The sequence below is a fragment of the Equus przewalskii genome, chromosome 10 (assembly GCF_037783145.1).
Source record: "Equus przewalskii isolate Varuska chromosome 10, EquPr2, whole genome shotgun sequence".
In the NCBI taxonomy this organism is placed as follows: Eukaryota; Metazoa; Chordata; class Mammalia; order Perissodactyla; family Equidae; genus Equus; species Equus przewalskii.
Window position 1 is genome coordinate 2493614 of NC_091840.1, and position 23482 is coordinate 2517095.

At 43.5% G+C, this 23482-nt stretch overlaps 1 protein-coding gene across 23 annotated transcripts in view; it reads right to left on the reverse strand.

Annotated features, from left to right (window-relative positions):
- The window catches only part of RPTOR (regulatory associated protein of MTOR complex 1), a 404605-nt gene extending 381325 nt beyond the window's left edge, over positions 1 to 23280 (reverse strand). For 12 of the 23 annotated variants that reach the window (XR_011523251.1, XM_070561361.1, XM_070561356.1 and 9 more), the window contains exon 1: positions 22256 to 23239. Coding sequence is in view for 17 of the 23 variants with exons in the window: in XM_070561356.1 (XP_070417457.1) it covers positions 22256 to 22417 (162 nt within the window). In the remaining 6 variants the exon portion in view is untranslated. Of the gene's footprint in view, positions 1 to 22255 lie in introns of all 23 variants that reach the window. The other 11 variants (XR_011523252.1, XM_070561357.1, XM_070561354.1 and 8 more) reach the window with 4 other exon arrangements.
- Between the last annotated feature and the right edge of the window lie 202 nt (positions 23281 to 23482).

Genomic DNA, 23482 nt, shown 5'->3' on the forward strand with positions numbered 1-23482 from the left:
AAAGATGTGACAATAACAACTAAGAAGGGGAAGAGGGAAGGGATGGAAGCGGCTTAGTCTATGGAAATAAGAGGCTATCTGAAAACGGACTGTCTCATCTATGAAATAATATCAAGCGTCTTTTCCAACAATAATGCTATGAAACTAGAAATCAATTACAAGAATAAAGCTGGCAAAGGGACAAAGATGTGGAGATTAAACAACATGCTACTGAACAACCAATGGATCATTGAAGAAATCAAAGGAGAAATCAAATATTATCTGGTGACAAATGAAAATGAAAACACACCATACCAACTCATTTGGGATGCAGCAAAAGTGGTCCCGAGAGGGAAATTCATTGCAATACAGGTTCACCTCAATAAATAAGAAAAATCTCAAATAAGCAATCTCAAACTACACGTCAGAGAATTAGAAAAAGAACAAACAAAGCCCAAAGTCAATAGAAGGAGGGAAATAATAAAACTTAGAGCAGAAATTAGTGAAATCAAAACAAAAAAAACACAATAGAAAGGATCAATGAAACAAAGAGCTGGTTCTTTGAGAAAATAAACAAAATTGACAAACACTTAGCCAGGCTCACTTTTTTTCTTAAGAAAAAAAGACATAAGACTCAAATAAATAGAATCAGAAAAGAAAGAGGAGAAATCACAACAGATACCACAGAAATACAAAAGATCATAAGACGATACTATGAAAAACTATACGCCAACAAATTGGACAACCTAGAAGAAATGGATAAATTCTTAGACTCTTACAACTTCCCAAAACTAAATCAGGAAGAAATAGAGAATCTGAACAGACAAATCACAAGCAAAGAGATTGAAACTGTTATCAAAAACCTCCCCAAAAATAAAAGTCCAGGACCAGACCAGAATTCTCTGGAGAATTCTACCAAACATTCAACGAAGATTTACTATCTATCCTTCTCAAACTATTACAGAAAATTGAGGAAGATGGAGCACTTCCTAACACATTCTACGAGGCCAACATCACCCTGATCCCCAAACCAGACCAGGACAACACAAAGAAGGAAAACTACAGGCCAATATCACTGATGAACACAGATGCAAAAATCCTCAATAAAATATTGGCAAACCGAATACAGCAATACATTAAAAAGATCATACACATAGGAACACAGGGATGGTTCAGCATCTGCAAGTCAATCAACATGATACACCACATCAACAAAACGAAGAACAAAAATCACACGATCATCTCAATAGATGCAAAGAAAGCATTTGACAAGATCCAACATCCATGTATGATAAAAACTCTCAATAAAATGGGTATAGAAGGAAAGTACCTCGACATAACAAAGGCCATATATGACAAACCCACAGCCAACATCATACTCAATGGGGAAAAACTGAAAGCCATCCCTCTGAGAACAGGAACAAGACAAGGGTGCCCACTCTCACCACTCTTATTCAACATAGTACTAGAGGTTTTGGCCAGAGCAATTAGGCAGGAAAAAGAAATAAAAGGAATCCAAATAGGCAATGAAGAAGCGAAACTCTTGCTGTTTGCAGACAACATGATCTTATAGATAGAAAACCCTAAAAAGTCCATTGGAAAGCTATTAGAAGTAATCAACAATTACAGCAAAGTTGCAGGATACAAAATCAACTTACACAAACCAGTAGCATTTCTATACTCTAATTTAAACAAATTAACAGAAAGAGAACTCAAGAACACAATCCCTTTCACAATTGCAACAAAAATAATAAAATATCTTGGAATAAATCTAACCAAGGAAGTAAAAGATCTATACAATGAAAACCACAAGACTTTCCTGAAAGAAATTGATGACGACATAAAGAGATGGAAAGACATTCCACGCACGTGGATTGGAAGAATAAACATAGTTAAAATGTCCATACCACCTAAAGCAATCTACAAATTCAATGCAATCCCAATCAGAATCCCAATAACATTCTTCACAGAAACAGAACAAAGAATCCTAAAACCATAGGGGGAAACAAAAGACCCCGAATTGCTAAAGCAATCCTGAGATTTTAAAAAGAACAAAGCTGGAGGCATCACAATCCCAAAATATACTACAAAGCTATTGTAATCAAAACAGCATGGTACTGGTACAAAGAGAGGTACACAGATCAATGGAACAGAATTGAAAGCGCAGAAATAAAACCACACATCTACGGACAGCTAATCTTCAACAAAGGAGCTGAGGGCCTACAATGGAGGAAAGAAAGTCTCTTCAACAAATGGTGCTGGGGAAACTGGACAGCCACATGGAAAAGAATGAAAAGAGACAATTCTTTCACGCCAGTCACAAAAATAAACTCAAAATGGATCAAAGACTTTAAGCTGAGACCTGAAACAATAAGAGTTCTAGCAGAAAATATACACAGTACACTCTTTGCCATCAGTCTTAAAAGGATCTTTTCGGACACTATGTCTTCTCAGACAAGGGAAACAATAGAAAGAATAAACAAATGAGATTTCACGAGACTAAAGAGCTTCTACAAGGCAAGGGAAAAGAGGATTGAAACAAAAACACAACCCATCAACTGAGAAAAAATATTTGCAAATCATATATCCAACAAAGGGTTAATCTCCATAATATATAAAGAACTCACACAACTCAACAACAAAAAAGCAGGGGAAACGGGGGTGGGCACAAAGGGTGAAGTGGTGCACCTATAATGTGACTGACAAACAATAACATACAACTGAAATTTCACAAGGTTGTAAACTATCATAACCTCAATAAAAAATAAACACAAAGTAAAAAAAAGATAAACTTTTAAAAAAATAATAACAATGGACGGGGCTTATAACATGTGGGATTAAGATGTATGACATTAATAGCAAAAGCATGGGGGACAAAAATATACTTTTGTATGGTCTCACATTACATGTGAGGTGGTACAACATTATTTGAAGATATACTGTGATAAGCTAAAAATGTAATATATTGCAAACCTTAGAACAACCACCAAAAAAAATAAAAAAGAGTTTTAGCTAATAAGCCCATAGAACACATATTATAAGGGTAAATTTTAAAAAAAGCAAAAACTAGCATTAAAATAATCATGTAGAAGGTTTAAAAATTAAGTACAAGAAAATATAAATTTTTATAAATATAATTCTACCTATGCCTACCTCCCATCCCTGTCCATAATTGTGTAACTTTCCATAAATTTTTTTACATAGATAAGCACTTATTTTTGAATGTATATACAGCTTTTTAAAAACACAAATAGGATCATATTATATAGTCTGTTCTGTGCCTTGTTTGGGGGGTTTGGGGTTTGTTTACTTTACTTAAGAATGTATCTTGAACACCTTTCCATGATAGCATATAAATAATTACTTCACTGTCTTTACTAGGTGTATGCAAGTCCAGTGTGCAATGCACCATAATTGAATTAATCAGTTCTCTACTGATGGACATTAGGTTATTTGCAGACATTTGAAAAATACTAAGTGAATGAACGAATGAATGCTGCAATGAATATTCTTACAGAAAATTGGGATAATCTTAAAATGACAGTTTTCTACATTTGCTTGGATTTATTATTCATATATTTAAAATAGGCTCACAATTCTATAGACAATTCCATAAAATCATTCCATTTGTAAAAATATTAACATACATAATATTAACATAACATAATACATCTCTATGTAGAAGTCAATAAATGAAGGAAAAAATAATCTATAGAATCAACTATAATCTACTTAGCATGAAATTCTTCTCAAAGAAAAAAAGATACTGTCAGGGATAATCTGGCAACTATTTCTCAAATATATTTACTTACGTGAAAATAAATTTAGCTGAGTGAAAACTATCATTAACTTTAAGAAGGCAATAAAACAGATTATAAATTAGGATCTACTGCCTAAAGTTAAATGGAGTGACATAAGACATTAATATGGCACTAGTAAATCTATCATAAACTAGCACATCCTGGTATGGCTTACAATAAGCAAGGGCAGAAGGCACTCATGGTCAACATCCAACCCAGGAAACCACATGAGTGTTGGGGCGGGGCTGGGGGGGGCGGGGGGAGCCCAGGGAATCAGGCAATCTCCAAGCCCACTTCAGGCATACTCTTGGCACCTGGAGAGCATCTGAGGTAGACACAGCAGGTGGAGCCCAACACCACTCAGCGGTCACTGCTCGGTATAGCCGGTGGCAGGACCCAGGTAAATCCAAGAAGAGAGTCAGTCAGGTGCCCAAAACGGAAACTCAGAGGACTTGGGAAGCAAACCAAAGTCATATAGGAAACTCAAGCTCTGGAACTCAGTAGCAAGTACCTAGTTTGTTGTTAGAGCAGGCAGTCACTGAATAGCATAAAGGAGGAACCCAAAGATCAGCATCCAGAGACAAAGAACCAAATCTAGGTCACAGGAAATGTGGCTTCAGGCACAATTCCAAAGTCCAGTGGTCAGTGGCAAGCCCCCAACTTCTGGGTCAGCCCCTGTAGCCTTACAAGAGAAAGAGGGCCCAAGGAGAGCTGAAGGACTTTCTACCTGGCTCATTTCTCCCGGGACCTAGGACAATGCTAGGCCAGTGAGCCCACCTGTGGGAAAGGCAGCAGAGTGAGAGTCAGGGATGTTACCAGCAGCAAACAAGGGCTCTGCAGCAGGCACATGTTCAGAGAACTTCTCACAGCAGCCACTGCTAAACCCAGCAGTCTGCCCCACAGACCAGATAAAAATGGAATAAAGCACTTCATCTTCAGAGCACGTCTACCAGAAAACAGGGGACAGCAATGACCTCTCCTTCCCATTCTGATTCGGTGGATTCCCAGAATTGTTTTTATGAGAATATTCTTTCTGAATTAAATGGATTTGATGTCTAAAAAATATGAGGGCTATTATTGAAAACCTAATACTTGCCAGGATAGCTTGCAAGAATCAATTCATTTTCTGTGGGGTTCACAAACACTGATTTATGGGAAGTGTATCATAAAGACTAGTTTTTGATAAATCTATATTTACCAGAACCTCACTTAAACACACTCAGGTGGAGCATGGATCTCAGGAGAGCTCACATCCTATGCAGGAAAGGGGCAGCTTCGTTGTAAAGGGTTAAAAACAAGAAAGAAATCTAAGCCTGCCCATTTGGAGCCCCTTAGGATGGTGGTCACGTGAACAGCTTTTGCCCCTTACCAACTGATGACAACTACAGCCACAGCTTGCTGCCTTGATGGGGGCAATTTCTGCCCTTTTTCTTCCAAATAGCCGATCGTTTGCAATATTTAAGCTACCACACAAAAGTGGAATGGCACTCAGTAGCTGTGCAATAAGGAGCATGTCGATGGAAACGCACAAGTGTGCAAGTTACCCCCTCAGAACAAACCAGCTGTCATTCTCCAAAGCACTGACCTGCGTCAAGCAGGCCCAGTGCTTCCCAATATTCTCACATCAAATCCTCACCACCACATTACGAGGTAGGGAGCCTTAGACCCACTTTATGGTTAAAAACACTAAGATTTAGCCAAGAGCAGACAGCCAGGCAAGGAACTACCTTGAGCTGGGGTCAGTCTGACACCCAAGTCCATTCTGTTGGATAAAAACTCGCTGCCTCTTCAATTCTTCGAAAAAATCCACCAAGATTTTCTAAGTCTCCATGAGGAGGGACTTTAAACCAATGAGACATCTCGCCCAAGGCCACCCTGAGAACAGGGTAAGAAGCAAGGTGGAGGCCCAGGCTCCCAAGTTGTCAGATCAGGGTCTTGGACTCCTGGCTCCCCTCCTTAGCAGCCAGTGAATTCCGCAGGGTTGACTGCCCTCAACTGCAGCAGGTGCCCGCTAGGGGTGTTATCAGGATTCAACAGACTAATCCATGTGGAAAGATGTTTGCAAATTGTAAAGCAATAAAATGGGAGCAGTATAGTTCCTGCACTCACTGAGTCCCCTCCCTGGGCCCTCCTGTGCGCCTCACCCACAGGGCCTCTTCCTTCACTGTCCTTTCCACTGCCTTCCAGTCTTCCCGCTGCTGGCTCCTCTGCCTTGCAAACACTTATTTGCTGCTGCCCCCAACACTGGCCACTTCTCTCCTCCCAAATCCTCAGCTATGTGATCACTGCTTCGCTCCCCTCTCACCTTCTTGACAACTGTTTTCCAGAAATTCAGCTTCTACTAAATTCCCTGTGCAACCAAGACATCTCTCTCAAAAGTCACCAATGGCCTTGGCTCCATCACACACAAATATTTACCAAGTCTCTACTGCGTAACAGACACTTTCCGGCACTATCTGTCCAGGCTTCGCCCCCTACATTAGAAGGTTAGCTCCTTGTGAGTGAGGACTGTAGGTTTTCTTTCTGCAAAGCTTTCAAGACAACATGTACTCCAGGTGTCGGCAAGAACATGGAGGAACTGGAACTCTCATACAATGCTGGCAAAAATGTTTATCAACACAACTACTTTGAAAACCTATGTGGCAGTATCTACGAGGCAAATTATGTGTATTCTCTACCACCCGGCAAATTCCACTCCTAGCTTTCTACATCCAAAATCAGTATATATGTTGCCCAAGAGATGTGTAAAAGAATGTTCGCTGCAGCACAGTTTTAATAGTCCAGATATTAGAAACCACCCAAATGTTCACCAACAGGTGTAAGAATAAATTTCGGCACTACACTCCGTGAGAATGAATGGGCACAGCTACAGACAGCAACAGGAGCGGATCTCGGAGACAATGCTAAGTGAAAGAAAGCAGAAACAAGAGCCCAGCTGTCTAACTGCAGGCATCAGGAGGGTGGCTTCCCAGCAGGAGTGGAGAGTGACAGGAGGGAGGCATGAGAGAAACCTCAATGGGGCTGACGGCATTCGTCACCTTCTGTTTCTTGATTTGGGTGCTGGTCACACCTGTGTTCACTTCGTGGCAATTCATGGTGGACTTGAGTTGTGAACTTTTCTGTTAGGCTTCAATGAAATTTACTAAAAACAAACTTAAAAATGTGAGTCTCAGTTAAGTGATCCTAAGCAACTATGCTTTGTATAGATACCTAGCACGGGACCCAGAAGAAAGCACAAGGCCCCAATCTCAGAAACGGCAGGAACAATGAGGGCTGGGCAGCAAGAGGACCCAGGCATGAGCAGCTCCACCATCCTTCATCGCTACCATGACTCAGCTCCATGCTGCATCTCCTACCTTGTCTCTACACCAACTGCTTCCTCACAGGTCATGTTTACCCATAACTAACTCAGAGCATGCCACGACCCCCTGTAACCCAGAGCTAACTTTGGTGCCACTGATGTATCCCAATGCAAATTCTTACAAGAGAACCAGATTGGTCCAGCTCATCTTCCCATGCCCACGAGGCCATACACTGCTGGCCTTAGGAAATAGCTGCCCTTGGACCAGACATCCAACCGTGGTCCACCCAGCTGCAGTCAGGAAAAGGCAGGGCCCTGTGGTCCACCCAGCTGCAGTCAGGAAAAGGCAGGGCCCTGTGGTCCACCAAGGGCTACCCTTTCCGGAGAGACAAGGATTAAAAGAGGGAAAAGGTTCACTGGAAGGGGCTATGGACTGGCAGACACCAAGCGTAGCACTTATGAAATTTTGTGGGTCAAGTGCTTCCAAAAAAAGCCTTTCTCTTCCTTGGCCTCTGTTAAGCTATGTGGTCCCCATCCTCCTCACCTCTGACTGACCCTCCCCTGATGGACAACCTCCCTTCTTTGCCCTCCAAGAACTCCTACCGTCTAGCATCACCCCTATGCAGTCAGTTTCCAAATTATTTCTCCAAACTTGATGCAAGTCTTCAAATTTCAGTGTACTCAGGTCAAACTCAACCTGTCTAAAACCAAACTCACTAGCTTTCCTCCAGAAGCACGCCCCTCTCTGAGTTCACCTAATATTACTAATGTCTTGGTTCCAGATTTAACACAACAAAAAACAGAAAAAGCAAAATAGATTAGATTTTGAAGATATCACTATGAATGCAGAATGTTTAGCTTAATATGGACAGAGATGGTTACATATAGAAACATTTATAGATATGTCTATATACACAGGGGTCAGTATACATATATATATTTCCTTGCTCTGTCACCTGAGAGGACCTAAAAGAAATGACTCTCCTGTAGCAATGAGCACACCTATCACCCAGATCTTGCTCTCTAACACCATTCTCCAACAAAAGGAACCAGGGCTCCTTGGAGAAATGGCTGAATCTAGGACTGAGACAGGAAATGTACAAGATGAGCCTGGAGCATCCTGTAGTGCCAGAAAGTAAGGAGGTGTTCCAAAAACCCCACAATGACGGGGCTGTGTCAAAGCAGCACAGGAGCCAACTGAAAGAGCTCCCAATGGCCAGAGATGGAGCAATTCGAGGAACAAAATAAAGTAGCACTGGATTATAACCCAAAGTATGAAGTAAATATCCACAAGTCCATACTGATAAAAATGATTGAATAGATTAATAAATGGGGGAGAATAGATAAAAAATCCCATACAGGAAAATTCCAAGTAATGTATGAAAATATTCTGCCCATGGGGAGATGGGAACATAACCCCCACCCCTTAAGTGTGGGGTGGGCACAGTGACTTCCTTCCAAAGAGCACAGGATGGAAGTGGGGGGATAACAAGTGGAGACACCTGGCAAACACACCTCAGCCAGGTGATCAAGTCACATCAACAGAGATGAGTCACACTGACAGCATGAACCCTTGACATGATGTGAGAAGAAGGGCATTTTCCCTCTGTGATCTTCCTCCCAAAAACCCAAAACCCCAGTCTAATCATGAAAAAAATATCAGATGAATCCCAACAGAGACATTCCACAAAATCCCTGACCAGCACTCCCCAGAACTGTCAAGGTCATCTGAAACAAAGAGAGTCTGAGAGACCATCACAGCCAGGAGGCGCCTGAGGAGACGGGATGACTAAATGTCATGTGCGATCCTGGATGGGGTCCTGGAACAAAAAAAAGATAATAGGTAAAAACTTAGGAAATCGAAAGAGTGTGGACTTCAGTTGATAATAATGTATCGAATATTGACTCATTAGTTGTAACAAACTCATGTAAGATGTTATCCTAACGTAAGATGTTATCCTAATGTAAGATGTTAACGATAGGGGAAACTGGGCACAAAGTATACAGGAATTCTATCTACCTTCTCAATTTTTCTACAAATCTCAAACTGTCCTAAAAAAAAGAGTCCACTCAAAGAAAAAAACCAACCCACCACACAGTTTTTCTTCCTCCTAATTATTCACCAAATCCCACAATTCTCTCTTCATTTCTCTGAGAATGTCACTACTTCACACTTCACACCCCACCTCTACTCCAAAACTTTCAAAGATTTTGTTGCTTTCCAAATAAATGCCATTTCCTCCTCCTACCATTCAGGTCTTTAAGATTTGGCTCAAAGTGCCTCCCACTGCTCGTACCAGAGGCTTCCTCCTCACTCCAGGCAGACCTTTCCCTCCCCACCTCCACGCTGGTCTCTCAACTCCACTTGCTCAGATCCTGCTCTGTGCTGCAAACCCCTCTTGCCTCCACAGTTCCCTGACACCCACCCACCTCTAACCTCCAGGCGTGTGAACCTCCCAGAGGGTCTGTTCTTCTGCCTATCTCACCTGTGCGCTGGTGAGTCGGGGGAATGGTGGCACACTGTGACACTTTGAGTGCCCAGCGGAAGGCTTGGCCTTTTCCTTCAGTTACAGAGGTGTGGGGAGGATAGGAGGCAGCATTCTCCAGTGGTTAAGTGGGCACTGTGTAGACTGACGCGCATTTGTAGAATACCTGGCAGTCTAGAGCTCTGCCTTGAATAAGAACAAGAGTTGGGTCTAGTTCAGACTGGCCTCTGCTCTGAAGACGCTGATCTCTGGGAGGGAGGCGGTGGAGACCAGCACCATCTCCCACGGTATTCTAAAAAGGCCTTCCTTTCACTTTAACTGGACGCCGTCTACGCACCTCCCCAGAAGGTCCTTCCCTCTACCTTCCAACCAGCCAAATCCTTCTCGTCTCTGTGTCCAGCTCAGGTCCTACCTCCTCCAGAAGCCTTCCTCAGCCAGACTCCTCTTCCAAAATCCCCCACAGCTACTGGCTATACCGCTCCTTTTCACTGAGTGATAACACGGTCCTGAACCACTAGGTAAACGTTTCAAGATTCGCTCGCTGATCCCCTCAGCTGTCTGCAATCACGTTGATTTTACAATTCTTCCCAGGGTTATGGGCTGGACCATACTCCTTGTGCATCCCCTCAGAGTGGCTGGTACAGCAGAGGCACCTACTCAGTAGCCAATAAACAGTGAGTGAGCAGGTAAATAAATGACAGTGCTCCCGAGAAGTCAGTATAATTGTGGTCTCCCAGGTTCGCCATTAATGCTCACATTCTCCAAGACGTGGGACAGCCCGGGATAATAAGGGCACAGACGCCAGGGCTCAAATCTGGGCTCCACTGCTCGCTAGCTGTGTGACTGGCAAAATATCTAAGCTCTCTTGCTTCAGTCTCCTCCGTTGTAAAATGGGTATAACAGCTGTGAACAGGGATGTTCAGGAATTAACAGGATTGTCAAGATGCAAAGCCTGGACCATGCCTGGCACACAGCCAGTACGACTTAAGGCTAAGTGAGCCCTGCTCTTACTTTCTCAGAGGCAGGGAAAATGTTAAGAGCCAGCAGCCGGGCTGGCATTGATGCTCAGCTACATCTTGAGTGTGGTGGGGTTTTCGAGGGTTTATTTTATCATCATGCTTCAGATCTCACAAGGGCAAGGATATCAAAAGTAGATAATTCAAAATAACCCTTAACAACACATACACTATAATCCTGGTTGTATGCATGGAGAAGTGGAAAATACACCAAAATATTAACAGTGGCATAGCAGGGCTTCATATAATTTTTATTTTCATTGTTGTGATTTTCCATATTTCCTAAATATTTTACAATGATGTGCTATTTTTACAATCTGAAGGAAAACAAGTTTTCAAGGAATTCATTTATGCCAATAAAAAATGTTAAAATATTTTTCAAGTAGTAAGACCATTTTCAGTATAAAGTTTTATTTAAAGAACAAAACTCTTCAGGGAAAATACTCATGCCCACTGACCAAGTCAAAACACGTTTTCAGGAGGAGAGCTGTGTGTACGAAGTCAAAGACTGAGGATCAGTCTTGGAGCCAGGCCCCGAAGCCAGATTACAGGTCTAACCCAGGCCCCATGACCCACTAGCCAGGCCAGCCATGGACCAGAAACAACTCAGTCTCCTCTGGCGCATCACGGTCAGCTACTCAGCAAGATGACAAGCACCAACGTGCCAGGTATTCAGGACATCCACTGTAGCAAAGAAACAGAGACACCTTGTATCTGTGCAATGATTTCGCCTCTGCAGAAACCAAATCTGGACCGAGGCCAGGCCTCTAAACTTGTTCAGAGGAACACAGAAAAAGGAAGTTTTGATTTAACATTTTGACAGTACTTTTATTTTGGTATATCTTTAAACTGCTTATCTGATCAACCTTTAAGGATAAAAGAAGTAGTTATCCAAGAAAACACCAAACTGAACGATACTCACTATCCACAGCTCATCACCAACACCCCAGGGCAGGGAGGAAAGAAGACCAGACACCAGGGGACAGGGAACTTGGGAACCATTTTAAGCAACACGGCCAACGTTTCCCACTGAAATATTCCTTAAGGAAAACTTTCTCCAATTCCCAAAGCCAGATCCGAGCTTTTTCCCTTCCCGAATGCCCGCTGCAGCTTGTTCCTCTCTCTCCTACATTCAGCCAGGAGCCTGCAAGTTATTCTGCCACCTCCTGCACCCAACCAATGACCAAGTGCAGTCAATCCTCCTTCCAGGGAGCTCTCAGGGCTGCCACGTCTCACTGGCACCACCAGAGCTCAAGCTGCGGCTAACTCTTCCTCGGCTCCCACCTCCCCACCCTCGGGACAGCCCTGACCACCACCCCTCCCTCTCTCTCACACACACACATAACTACTCACGCAACACATCCACACACACACCCTCTCTCTCTCCACTCAGCAGCCACAGGGATCTTTCTAAAATGTAATCCTGATCATGTCACCACCGCGCTTTAAAACCTTTCTTAACTGTCCTTAAGACAAAATCCAAACTCCCAGGGCCTTCTAAAGCTTGTCAGGACCTGCCCTGTTCACCTTTCCATCCTCACGGAGCTCTCTTCGCACATTCTCTGCTCCATCCATTTCTCGACAAATATCTACTGAGCACAGTCCCTCTGTGAGAAGTTGGGGGCGCAGCAGTGAACAACACGAAGTCCCTGTTCCAGTCGGGGAGACAACACAAATGCAGAGCCTGGTGTGAGGGTGGTGGCAGTGCTGAGGCCAATAAAGCTGGTGGAGCTACACAGTGGCTGGAGTGCTGCCCTGGGGAGGAAGGAGGGCTTTCCCCCAAGACCATGCTCTCCCCGCTCCCCACCTCTGCACACCCTACTCTCGGCCGGCCCTCCAAGCCTCATCTTCTTTGCCAGCTAATGTCTATTCTCTTTCAGGTACTGGCTCTGAGTGCTCATCTCCAGGAGGCCATCTCCTCGCTCTGTACGCAGCCACCACCACCCCAACACCATGCCTCCCGCGTTGAGTCATCCCATCTTCCCCAATAAACTGGTCAACGCCTTAAAAGCAGGAGTCATTCACACTTAGCATGGTGCCCGGCACATAGACGCACTCAACAAATATTAGCTAAATTACTGAACTCTATAAAGCAGTTGTTTCTGACTTAACTACTCTTTCTCCTCCTTGTGCCCCCACTACTTGACCTTATCCATCAGGGACCACCTAAAAGGTGCACCCAGCACAGAGTTTGGTCAAATGCCTCGGGCATGCAGACACCAAAGAAATGTCCCAGCAAGCAGAATTCCTTACATCACTACCTTGTTACTCAAGTGCAGACACATAATTACTGCATTGTGCTTTTACTGAACTTTGTATAGGATGTCGTTTTTCTCTAAAGAATATAAATTCCTCAAGGGCCCCGTCTGTGTCTTATGTCTCCTTATATCCCACAAAATCCCAGGCTCAGTGTCATATACGTTAATGGTACTAAATGCTCATAAGAACCATTATTTCCCCATAAAACATTGAGAAACCGTGAAACTTACTTTTAGATAGCATACACTAATAGGGAGATTTGTGCATTTCACTCTAGTAAAGTTTGCCTCAAACAACAATGTAAGTTAAGTATCAACCTCTCAGTAGGTTTACTTCCCCAAGTTCTACGGGTTAGCAATTCAGAAACTCCCCTCCGTGCATTCCAGGCTTGAGAAAATGACTAAAGGAGGACAATGGAGCCAGCTTCTCACTGTTGGGAAGGAAGTGACAAACCCAAAAAGGAGGAAAAAGGAGAATGTGCCCTGTGGCAACCACCAGCACTGAGGAAAGCTCTGTGCATTCATGGTTTTCAATGCACAGCAATAAACAGAGAAATAAATACAGGCAGACACAGACGTCTCCACCCTAGCTCTCCTGCCAAGGGGGCCCACAAACAATGGCACCCCAGCAGCAATAAGCAAACCCAATGCCCAGATTTGGCTTCTAAATTCCATTCTCCACTAAAAGGAACCGGGGATCCTTGGAGAAAAGGCTGAGGCAGGGAAAATACTAGATGAGCCTGGAGCATCAAGTAAAGAAGAGTTCAAAACCTGGCACATCAAAGGGCAAAGGTGGCAACTTGAAGAGTCCCTCTACCAAGAAAGAAAATAAATAATGACAGTAATTGATCAAGGGTAACAATATCAGGACGAAACAACATCATACCGTATTCTGACATGATGCTCTGAATAAAGCACATCACTTCAACAGTATTCCCACCCAAAAGGCAGAACCTGAATCTGTGTGTGAGGAAACACAGACACACCCAACTTGAGGACATTCTACAAAACAACTGCCCTGTATTCTTTAAAAATGTCCAGGTCAGCAAATTCAGAGACAAAAGTAGACTGGAGGCCACCAGGGGCCGCAGGGGGGGAGTTGGGTAATGGGTGCGGAGCTTCAGGCTGGGAAGATGAAAAAGTTCTGGGAACGGATGGCTGCACAACAATGTGAATGGACTGAATGCCACTGAAGTGTACACTAAAAAATGGTTAAAATGGTACATTTTATATTACAAATATTCTACCACAATACAAAACATGTCAAGGTCAAGAAATTCTAAGAAAGGCTAAGAAACTCCTTTAGATTAAAGGAGGCTACACAGCCAAACCAGTAAATGCAATGAGTGATCCTGGATGAGGAGGAGGGCCAGAAATTGCTAATAAAGGAGCACTTTTGGGACAAATAGTAACATTTTAATGTGCACTGTGGATTAATAATAGTAATATATCAATGACAAACGTCCTGATTTTTACAACTGTCTGTGGTTATGTAAGAGAATGTCCTTGTTCTTAGGAGATACACACATTAAGGCATAAAGGGGCACAGTGTCTCCAACTTGCTCTTCAATAGTTCAGGGAAATAAGTACATATTTACGTTTATAAATAAGAGCAATAAAGCAAATGAGACAAGACATAAACAACCGGTGAATCCCGGTAAAGGATACGTGGGAACTCACCATACTATTCTTACAATTTTTCTGTAAGTGTGAAATTATATCAAAACTAAAAAATACAAAACAGTACTAGTCAAGAACAAAAGGCAGATCTGAGACGCATACTGCTGCAGCCTGGTGAAGGTAAAACTCGCTATCAATGCTTGTGTCCTCTTCCACCTCCGAAGGCACGACATTCTCTGCAGTGGCACCTACTGGTCAAGTTTAAGGTTCAAGAACATTAAAGATTAAACTAATGCAGACTAAAGCATTAACTTATCACACCAAATATTTACGGGAATGGCATTTTCTATATATTTAACTTACAAAAAGACAATGGTGTCCAACGTCCGCCTCACTCAAACAAGTATGGTAGATACCCAAAGTACTTGTGTAACGTCTTCTGAATAAAAGGAGGATGAAGTCAGAAACCTGGAGGACATCCTCTATATATAATCCACATGCTATCTTGTTAAAACTCTAGCTTTAGAATTCTACAAGGTGATAATGAGGAGGAAATGTTCTTATCCATTTCAGGACTCTTCCACAGCACGTTGTTCAAAATGGAACACGGCACATTTTTTAAAGCAGGTTAAAAAAAAAATCTACGTAGACGGTCCCTTTGTGGCTCCTGAGCCTCACATGACAAATGCCAACAGAAAGTTCTTTCGCTTCCAGTGCAGAGAGACCATTCTAGCCAACACTCATGCTCTGTTCACACTCTCCGCCCACTCTTTAATCCCCACAAGGACCCAGACTCCACTGATTCCACCCTCAATATCAGCAGAGTCCACGCCCTGTTCTCCACCCCTCCTGCAGTCACCTGGTTTTGGCTCTCGTGGTTTCTCACCTGGATTACAACTCCCCTCTCCAGTGGGTGTTCCCACCTCCATTCTCACTGGCTCCAAACCCTCCACTCCACCCATGGTCAAAAAGATCTTTCACAACACAAATCTCTGTATGACGCTCCCCTGCTTAAATCCTTGAGCCGCTCCCCATCACCGTCCACATTGACAGTCATAAGTTGCTGAGAGTTTAACACTGGGTCAGTGTGACTGATTCATATGTTTCATAAATGCAGTTCAATGCAAATGATTTACTTATTTAATATAAATTCAAGGTTTTCCCGATAATCATCCTTCTCACCTGTAAACACACATATATCAGTGTACTATAATTAGGTGTTGACCTGTCTGTCTGTCCTACTAGAGTCCTAGAGAGCACGGCACACTATAAGTGAGCAATAAACCTCTGCTGAACCGAAGTAAAGTTCTGGCTGTAATGGATCAATTTCCTCCACTCACAGGAAACACACTCTAAGTCTGAGGCAACAGGAGGCCCTACTGATGGTTTTATAGCTACACGGAAGGCGGCTGCCTTCACAATCACATAGGCTCTTCCCCAGCACAAGCTCAGAGAATGGAAAGAGCGTAACAGATCCCTGTGAGGTCTGTCACCTAATTTCTGCTCAAGTCACTGCTTGATATTTTTCGCCAACCACCTGGCATCCTCAAGCCCTTCTTCCTAATTTAAGTTTGATGCCCACTTTCTTTTAACTACACTAACAAGTTTCAAACTCTTGATAACAGGACCCCTTTACACTCTTAAAGATTAGTGAAAGACTCCCAAAGAGCTTTTTTATGAGTTACATTTATCAATATTTTCCATATTAGAAGTTAAAACAAAAAAAGTAACATATTTTGTTATTAATTCATTCAAAAACTATAAACTCATTACATATTCAAATAAATATTTCTATGAAAAATAACTAAATTTTCAAAAAATTCTCAGACAAGTGACACTTTTTTACAAATCTCTTTAATGTCTGCCTTAATAGAAGACAGATGGCCTCTCATATTCTGCATTCAATCTGTTGTGATGTGTTGTTTGATTGAAGTAGATGAGGAAAACGTGGCCTCACAAAGACAGATAGTTGGACAGGGTAGAAGTATCAGAAAGTCCAATAATTGAGAATCTTCTTTGATGTGATGGCAAAACTCAGTAAACGGTAGTTTCTTAAAGGTTTGCTGCAATCTATCTGAATAGAATATAAAATGGAATATCTCACCTATCTGAAACCATAACAATGAACTTTTTGTACCCTATTATGTTCAAACTCTGAATGGATCTTTTGCCCATGGATGATTTCGTAATATCACGGATTGGTCATTTGGAAATACTGGTTGACTGAATTACACAGATGTTCCAAACGTGGACATGTTTCATTCTGCGTATCAAAAAAAAAAATCAGAGTCATTAATATCACCATTAGCTCATCAGAAAAGTCTGCGACTACTGGGAAGCTGGGAAGCTCACAGTGGCAGATACAGGTTTTCCAAAATTCTAATCTTCACTGAAAGCTCAAATTTTATCACTGGCAACAAATACTGTGAGTTGTTTTCCTTGAAGTGATAGCTCACTTCGTTCATTTTCGACAAAATGTCTGCCAAATACCCAAGCCTCCGAGTGCCCAGAGCTGGCCTGTCAGCCTCCTTTCTGGTCCAGCTTGTGTTCCATGAAAAGCAGCAGCTCACTCAGACTGCAGCCCACACGTGCTCTTCCTAAGACAACCACGCCCGCAGCAGAGGGTCACTGCGCACAGTCATCGGGCAAGCTATTGCAAAGGCGTGTGCTAAAGAGCTAGCGTTTAGCAAAACTAATGATTCTTACTGCCTTATCAAGGGCATTCTCAAGTGAAATTGGAATTTTTTTACTGCAAGTGCAGGCAATGAAGAAAACACTAAGTACGAGCACACTTCGGCGGCACCATCTTGATTTGTGTTCAGGCACCAGCAGTTTTACCCACTGTAGCTTTTGCACCATCAGGGCAGATCTCAATACAGTGGAAAGACCAACGATGGCTTCTATTGTTATACAGACAGCACTGACCTCGTGGACCCCTGAAAGTATCGGGGTAACCCCAGAGACCTTGCACACGCTGTGAGAACAGCCAGGCTGCACCACCAGCGCTGTTCTCTGTCTGGTTTTGTAGCCCCGCCACCACCCGAGTCACCTCCCCATACATTGTTTTAGACTCTATGGCTTCTCAATATGCAGTTTTCAGTCAAGACATTGTGATAGGGGCTGGTCCGGTGGCCGAGTGGTTAAGTTCATGTGCTGCGCTTCAGCGGGCCAGGGGTTCACCGGTTCGGATCCTGGGCACAGACATGGCACCACTCATCAAGCCATGCTGAGGCAGCATCCCACATGCCACAACTAGAAGGACCCACAACTAAAAATACACCACTATGTATCAGGGGGCTTTGGGGAGAAAAAGGAAAAATAAATAAATAAATAAATAAAATCTTTAAAAAGAAAAAAAGACACTGTTACACAGTTTTGTTTGTTTTTAACTAGCCTTTGTTTCTCAAGTTCCACTTCCTCTCATTGTTAGTCATGTAACTTATGGCACCATAGGCAAGCCATTTAATTAAAGCCTCAATTTCCTCATTAATCACATGGAAATAAGGATCTCTAACTTATGGTGCTACAGAGGCTTAAGAGACATAATCCAGGTGGGGGCTTTTGTAAACTATTCATTTTTTCATCAGTACATTTTCACTGAATCCCCACTATGTGCCAAGCACTGTCCTCTGTACTGGTATAAACAAAGTCCTTGCTTTGTGATAAAAAACCTTAGTTCTGGAGGTATGAAAATAAAGAAAAATACCAGAGAGATAAAGAGTGATCATGAGTGACAGGGGAGCTGCTTTAGATGGGGTGACCAGGGAAGGTCTCTCTGAGAAAGTGACCGAGTGGCTGAGTGTGAAGGACAAGAAGGAGCCAGGTGCGCAAAGACCATGGGGAAGAGCACTCCAGGCCTTTCCATCCAAGAAGTAGAAAAGGCAGGCAGGGTCAGACCAAGAAGCTCTGTGAGCTGGGGGGAGGAATTTGCATTCTATTCCAAGCACTCGGGAAGCCAGAGCAGAGGCCCAGTAAGGAAGTAACAGAATCTGATGTACATCTTTAAAAGATCCCTCTGGCCACTACGTGCAGAATTAATTGTGGGGTAAGAGTGGATGCAGGGAGACCAGTCAGGAAGCAACTGTAGTTGTCCAGACAAAAGATGGCAGCTGCCTGGACTGGGCTTGCAGCGGCGGACACAGATGAGGTAAGGGAAAGCTGCCTGGACTGGGCTTGCAGCGGCGGACACAGATGAGGTAAGGGAAAGCTGACAGGCTCTACTGATGAACTGGACAAGGCAGTGAGGAGAGGAAGAGGAAAGAATTAAGGATAAATCTCAGATTTATATCCTGAACAACTGAGCAGGTGGTGGTGGCTGCGTGTTGTGATGGAGAAAACGCAGGCAATTAGGTATGAGACTGGAGCTCCAGGGGCAGGGCAGAACCAAGACTGGGGATTTGAGAGTCACTGACATGTACCTGGCATTTAAAATCACGAGCCTAGATGAAATCAGCCATCAAGGGGCATACATAGAAAAGAGAAAGGGGTCTGAGATCAAGTTCTGGGGCACTCCACACTCAGCCGTCAAACAGCAAAGGAGTCTGAAGAGGAGCAATTAGAGGCCTCAGAGGAAGAACTGGAGTTCTGGGAAGACACAGAAGCAAGTGAGGAAAGAGTTTCATGAAGGAGGGAGTGGTCCACTGTGGAATGCTGCGAGAGGTCGAATAAGATAAGGACAGAGAAGTGACCTTTAGATTTAGCAACACATGATGGCCGTGTTGGGGGTGATTTCAGAGCGGTGGAAGGGAGCCTAACTGGAGCAGACTGCGAGAGGGTGCAAGGTGAGGAATCCAGAGGGAGCAACGCTGGATTGTAAAGTATTACTATTTACCCTTTTTGGGTCCATATATTAGTTTAATGTATCTACTTGGCTTCCTCCATGGCTTATTCAAAGTATAGCTTACAAAGCAAGGCAACTCAGTCTAGAGACTGGTTTGGGAAATGGCTTCATCGTTTTATAGCTACATCTAAACACATGTAGGTATAGCGTGTCTGTAGATGGTTTTCTTTCAAAGAAACAGCTCTCAAACTTCCCTGATTCCATCCCACACATGCAAGGCAAAAGATCCACCTGAGACCAATCATCCCCACATGCCCACTTTCCGGGGGGGCGGGGGGGGGGGGAATGAACTCTGTGATAACTATAAAGTATCGCAATAAAACACAAATGGGGGAGACATATACTCATCTATTTCAGCCATAGGTCTATGAATGATTCAACATTACAAGACAAAAATGCTACTGATGCATATGCACATCATTCCCTACACACAGACGAATTAACTAAGCCGCAGACTAATTTGATAATAACAGTATTAAATTAACAGTAACTTAGCAATTAAAATGCAAAAAGAGTGGCATCTGAAAACCAGGACTGGTTGAAAAACTGTGGGAATCCCAAATGAGAGTGGGCACATGCTGTAGGTCTCTAAGGATGCCAAATGTTGAGCAGCAGAAAACATTTTGGAGTTGTCAGTAAACTTTAGTAAAGATGGCAATTTTAGGAATCCTTAACAATTCCACCAAACAGGACACCAGTAGGGAACCACTAAAATATACACAAAATAAAAGTACATGGAACTACGCATCAATTGCAGGAAGGAGCAGATTGAGTCTGCATTTAAGGCAGTCAACGGCCCCCCAGGAAAAGCGGTCTGTGTAGGTCCTAGTACAGGACAACTGAGCCCACACATGTTGCTTTACAATGACGCTACTCCATCAGATTGCTGGAGGCCACCTCCAGCACAGGGGGACAGTCTGGCCTGGAAGCCAGAGTGGCTGCCTGAGTTGCCATAACAGAGCAGAAGTCACACATGGGTAACCCGCTGGCCAGAACCAACCCTACAAATAGGGTTTGTTTGGCCTGCGGTGTTGGACTACTTTGTGTTTTGTAATATCTAAATTAGTGCCAATATTTTAAAATTGAAAGACTTCACATTAAAAAAAAAAAGTTTTCTGGCTTCTCAAAGAAAAAGAGAGAGTAAGGGAGCAAGATCTGGCCGACGCCCAGCTGCCCCTTTAGCTGCTTCAGCATGTGCTCTTCAGAGCCCCACTGTTCCCACCCTCCAGAAAATCAGACACAAACCAAACATTGGCTTGGAACCTGTGCCATTATTCTTCTTCTATCTGGCCTGGTTCATTCATTCATGCTACCTTCCAACTCTTAGCATCGTTGGAATTTGCAACCTTCGTCCCAGTCAGGTGTACTGAAAAGGTCCCCCCCAGGGTCTAACCAGGGGAAAGAAACTCCAAAGACTGTTAAGATGCCATGCTCTCAAAAACTTAACTAAAACCGTTAGCTGCTGATTTTCTTCTTCATTAAACAATTTGCAAAGGTCATATACAGCAACTTTCACCTTTAGCTCTTTGCTAAGTAGCAATCTCAGTAATTACTCAGACTCATGGAACTTTTGTTTCTCTTAATAATCTATGAAGAGCTTAGTAGGGACTGCTGATCACTCACAAATTAACGTTTTAATTAAAAGGTCAAAAATATATCCATTAATCAGTTTTGAACAGTTTGAGCATGGGTTTAGGATAGCAGAGGGAATCACATTTCAAAAGAAAAATAAAAATGCCCTCCAGATAGAATGAAAAGCAATGATTAGACAACTACTTTAAAATAAATTTCTCTTCATATATGCATAGCAACCACAAAAGCTTTGAACTATACAATTCGTACTAAAAATGTCCATACGACAGACCTTATACAATCTCTTCCAATGATCATCTCTTTTTAAACTATTTTCGGATGAAACAAATTTTCCTAACCTTTTAAAAGTAAGCCAAATCAATAACTGAAGCACTGGTTACTAGTAACTAACTAGAATTACCATAAGGGTAATCTTCTATATGTCCAACAACATACACTAAATAATCTTACATAAACATAGGCCCAGAGCAATCACACTGTACTATAACACCAACCACTCCTCTGATACCACTAAAATGTTAAAAATAAAGGCAGTCTTGAAGGAGAAAATAAATCATAAAAAGACAAATTATAAATGCACAGAGATGAGACAGTCTCCCTCTTTTGGAGACCAGGAAATGGATGGTAGTTGATTAAGGGCAGATTCAACAAAACTGGCTGCTCTCTTTCCCGCTGGCTGTTTGTGAGTCACTGTCCACACTCCCACACCAGGGGGACCCCCTAAAACCTGGACTCAAATTCCAACCCATTTTACTCTCACTCCATTACTGTAGCGAGAAATTGGAGAAATTCTGTCTCCAAGTTACAGCAACATACCACCACATAAAAGGAGGAAAGTCTGGATTCAAGACAAATTGTTTAGAAGGCTATGATAAAGTTCATTGTTACTTTAAAATAACTTTGCATTAATTTGTTGCTAGCTGAACATCTGCCAGTAATCTTGTTTCCTAGGGTGCTATATGAGACTTCTGCACTTCACCTAGCCTGGACAAAAAAAGGAAACTAATCACTAAGTAGACTAACCACGTGGGCACAAGTATTACATCCTAAGCTGTCTTTACGTGTTAACAGAAGTCAATACTTGCAATGCTGTATTTTCTAACTTGCTTAACTTTTATTATCTGAATTAGAACTCCGTTTGAATGGAATTAACACTATCCAGTGAATAATTACTAACCAAGACAGTCTTTTCCATTTACAACCAAAAACTGGAGTCTGAAACGGTTTGTGCTTTTTAGTTGACTTGCAACATGTGGCTGGGAAAAAATAATCGCCGCTTTCCCAAGGACACTCTCCTGGCTCTGAACTCTCTTCGCCGAAAAAACTACCGAGGTCCAAGGGGCGCAGTTGGAATCCACTTACCCGATCCTTCATCCTCCAGCTCTGAGCTAAGGATTTGGAGCCTTCAATTTTCTCACAGTGCCTCTTTTTCATAAAAGCCAAAGGCAGGTTCCAGTCTGTAAGGTCGGCCTCATCTTCCTCCCGGAGTCCCAGAAGAGGTGACTGCAGCATCTCGGACTCCATCAGGGGGGGAGGGGGTGGGGGAGTCCTTGGCAGCAAGCGCTCGAGAACCTCCAGCCTTAAAAACTAGTGTGTGCTAGAACTGGTGAAATACGAAACAAGAAAACAGGGGAGTAGAAAAAGAAAAGAAAGGAGAGTGTGCGGAGACCCTTACTCAGGGAAAAAGTCTGAGAGCCTTCTCTCTAACTCTGCGCGGGAAGTCGGAGCAGGTGGGAAAAGCCGGTGGGAAATGGGGCAGCCCAAGGAGCTCCGCACATACGCACGCGCCCCCAGAGCCCAAGCCACTGGCTGCTTCTGAGGTTCTACGTCCCCGGAGGGGCTGCGAGCGGAGCTGTCAAAGGCGTGCGAGACTTCAGGCCTCACGATGACCCTGCTCTCGGCCTCCAACGCCTCAGCCGATCCGAGGACAGGCAGGCCGCCCACTCTTGGTGCCGGTTCGCCGACTGCACTGAAGTCTCCGCCCGAGGGGAGGGGGTTCACAGCACCTCGGGTCTCCTCTAGCCACTCTCAGCCCTGCGGGTCCCGCACTCGCCGGAGCTGCTGCAACCAGAGCCAGGACTGGCCCATCGTGCTCGCCCGCAGCCGGTTCCTCAGCCCCGGGTCCGCGCGACCTGGCCGGTCCTGGCCTTCGGCCTCCTGACTCTCTCCTACCCGAGAACGAGTCCTGAAAAACGGGCGACACGGAGCGGCGAAAAGCACGGGTAATGTGGGCTTATTTGATTTGGGGAGTTTTGCCCTCTGGTTTGAAGCTACAGTGAAACTCCTCTCATCAGCACATCAAGGAGGACGCCATATTGCCAAGCCCCGGCATGCATCGCGATCTATGGCGTGGCTACCAGGCCAAACTTCCTCAGAGCGTTCTGGCCGCTCTTCCCAGGGTGTACAGAAAGAAGTCCCCGCCCCCCCCGCCCCCCCGCTGCCATGGTTACCATCATCCAGCTTTTCAGAGTTTCTCGCCGTTCCTTCAATAGATCTGTGATATCAAAGTCAATCCTACAAATGAAATTATGTTCATGTAATTAATTTTGAAAAAATCTTTTTATTATTACAAATGGACCTACATGCTTC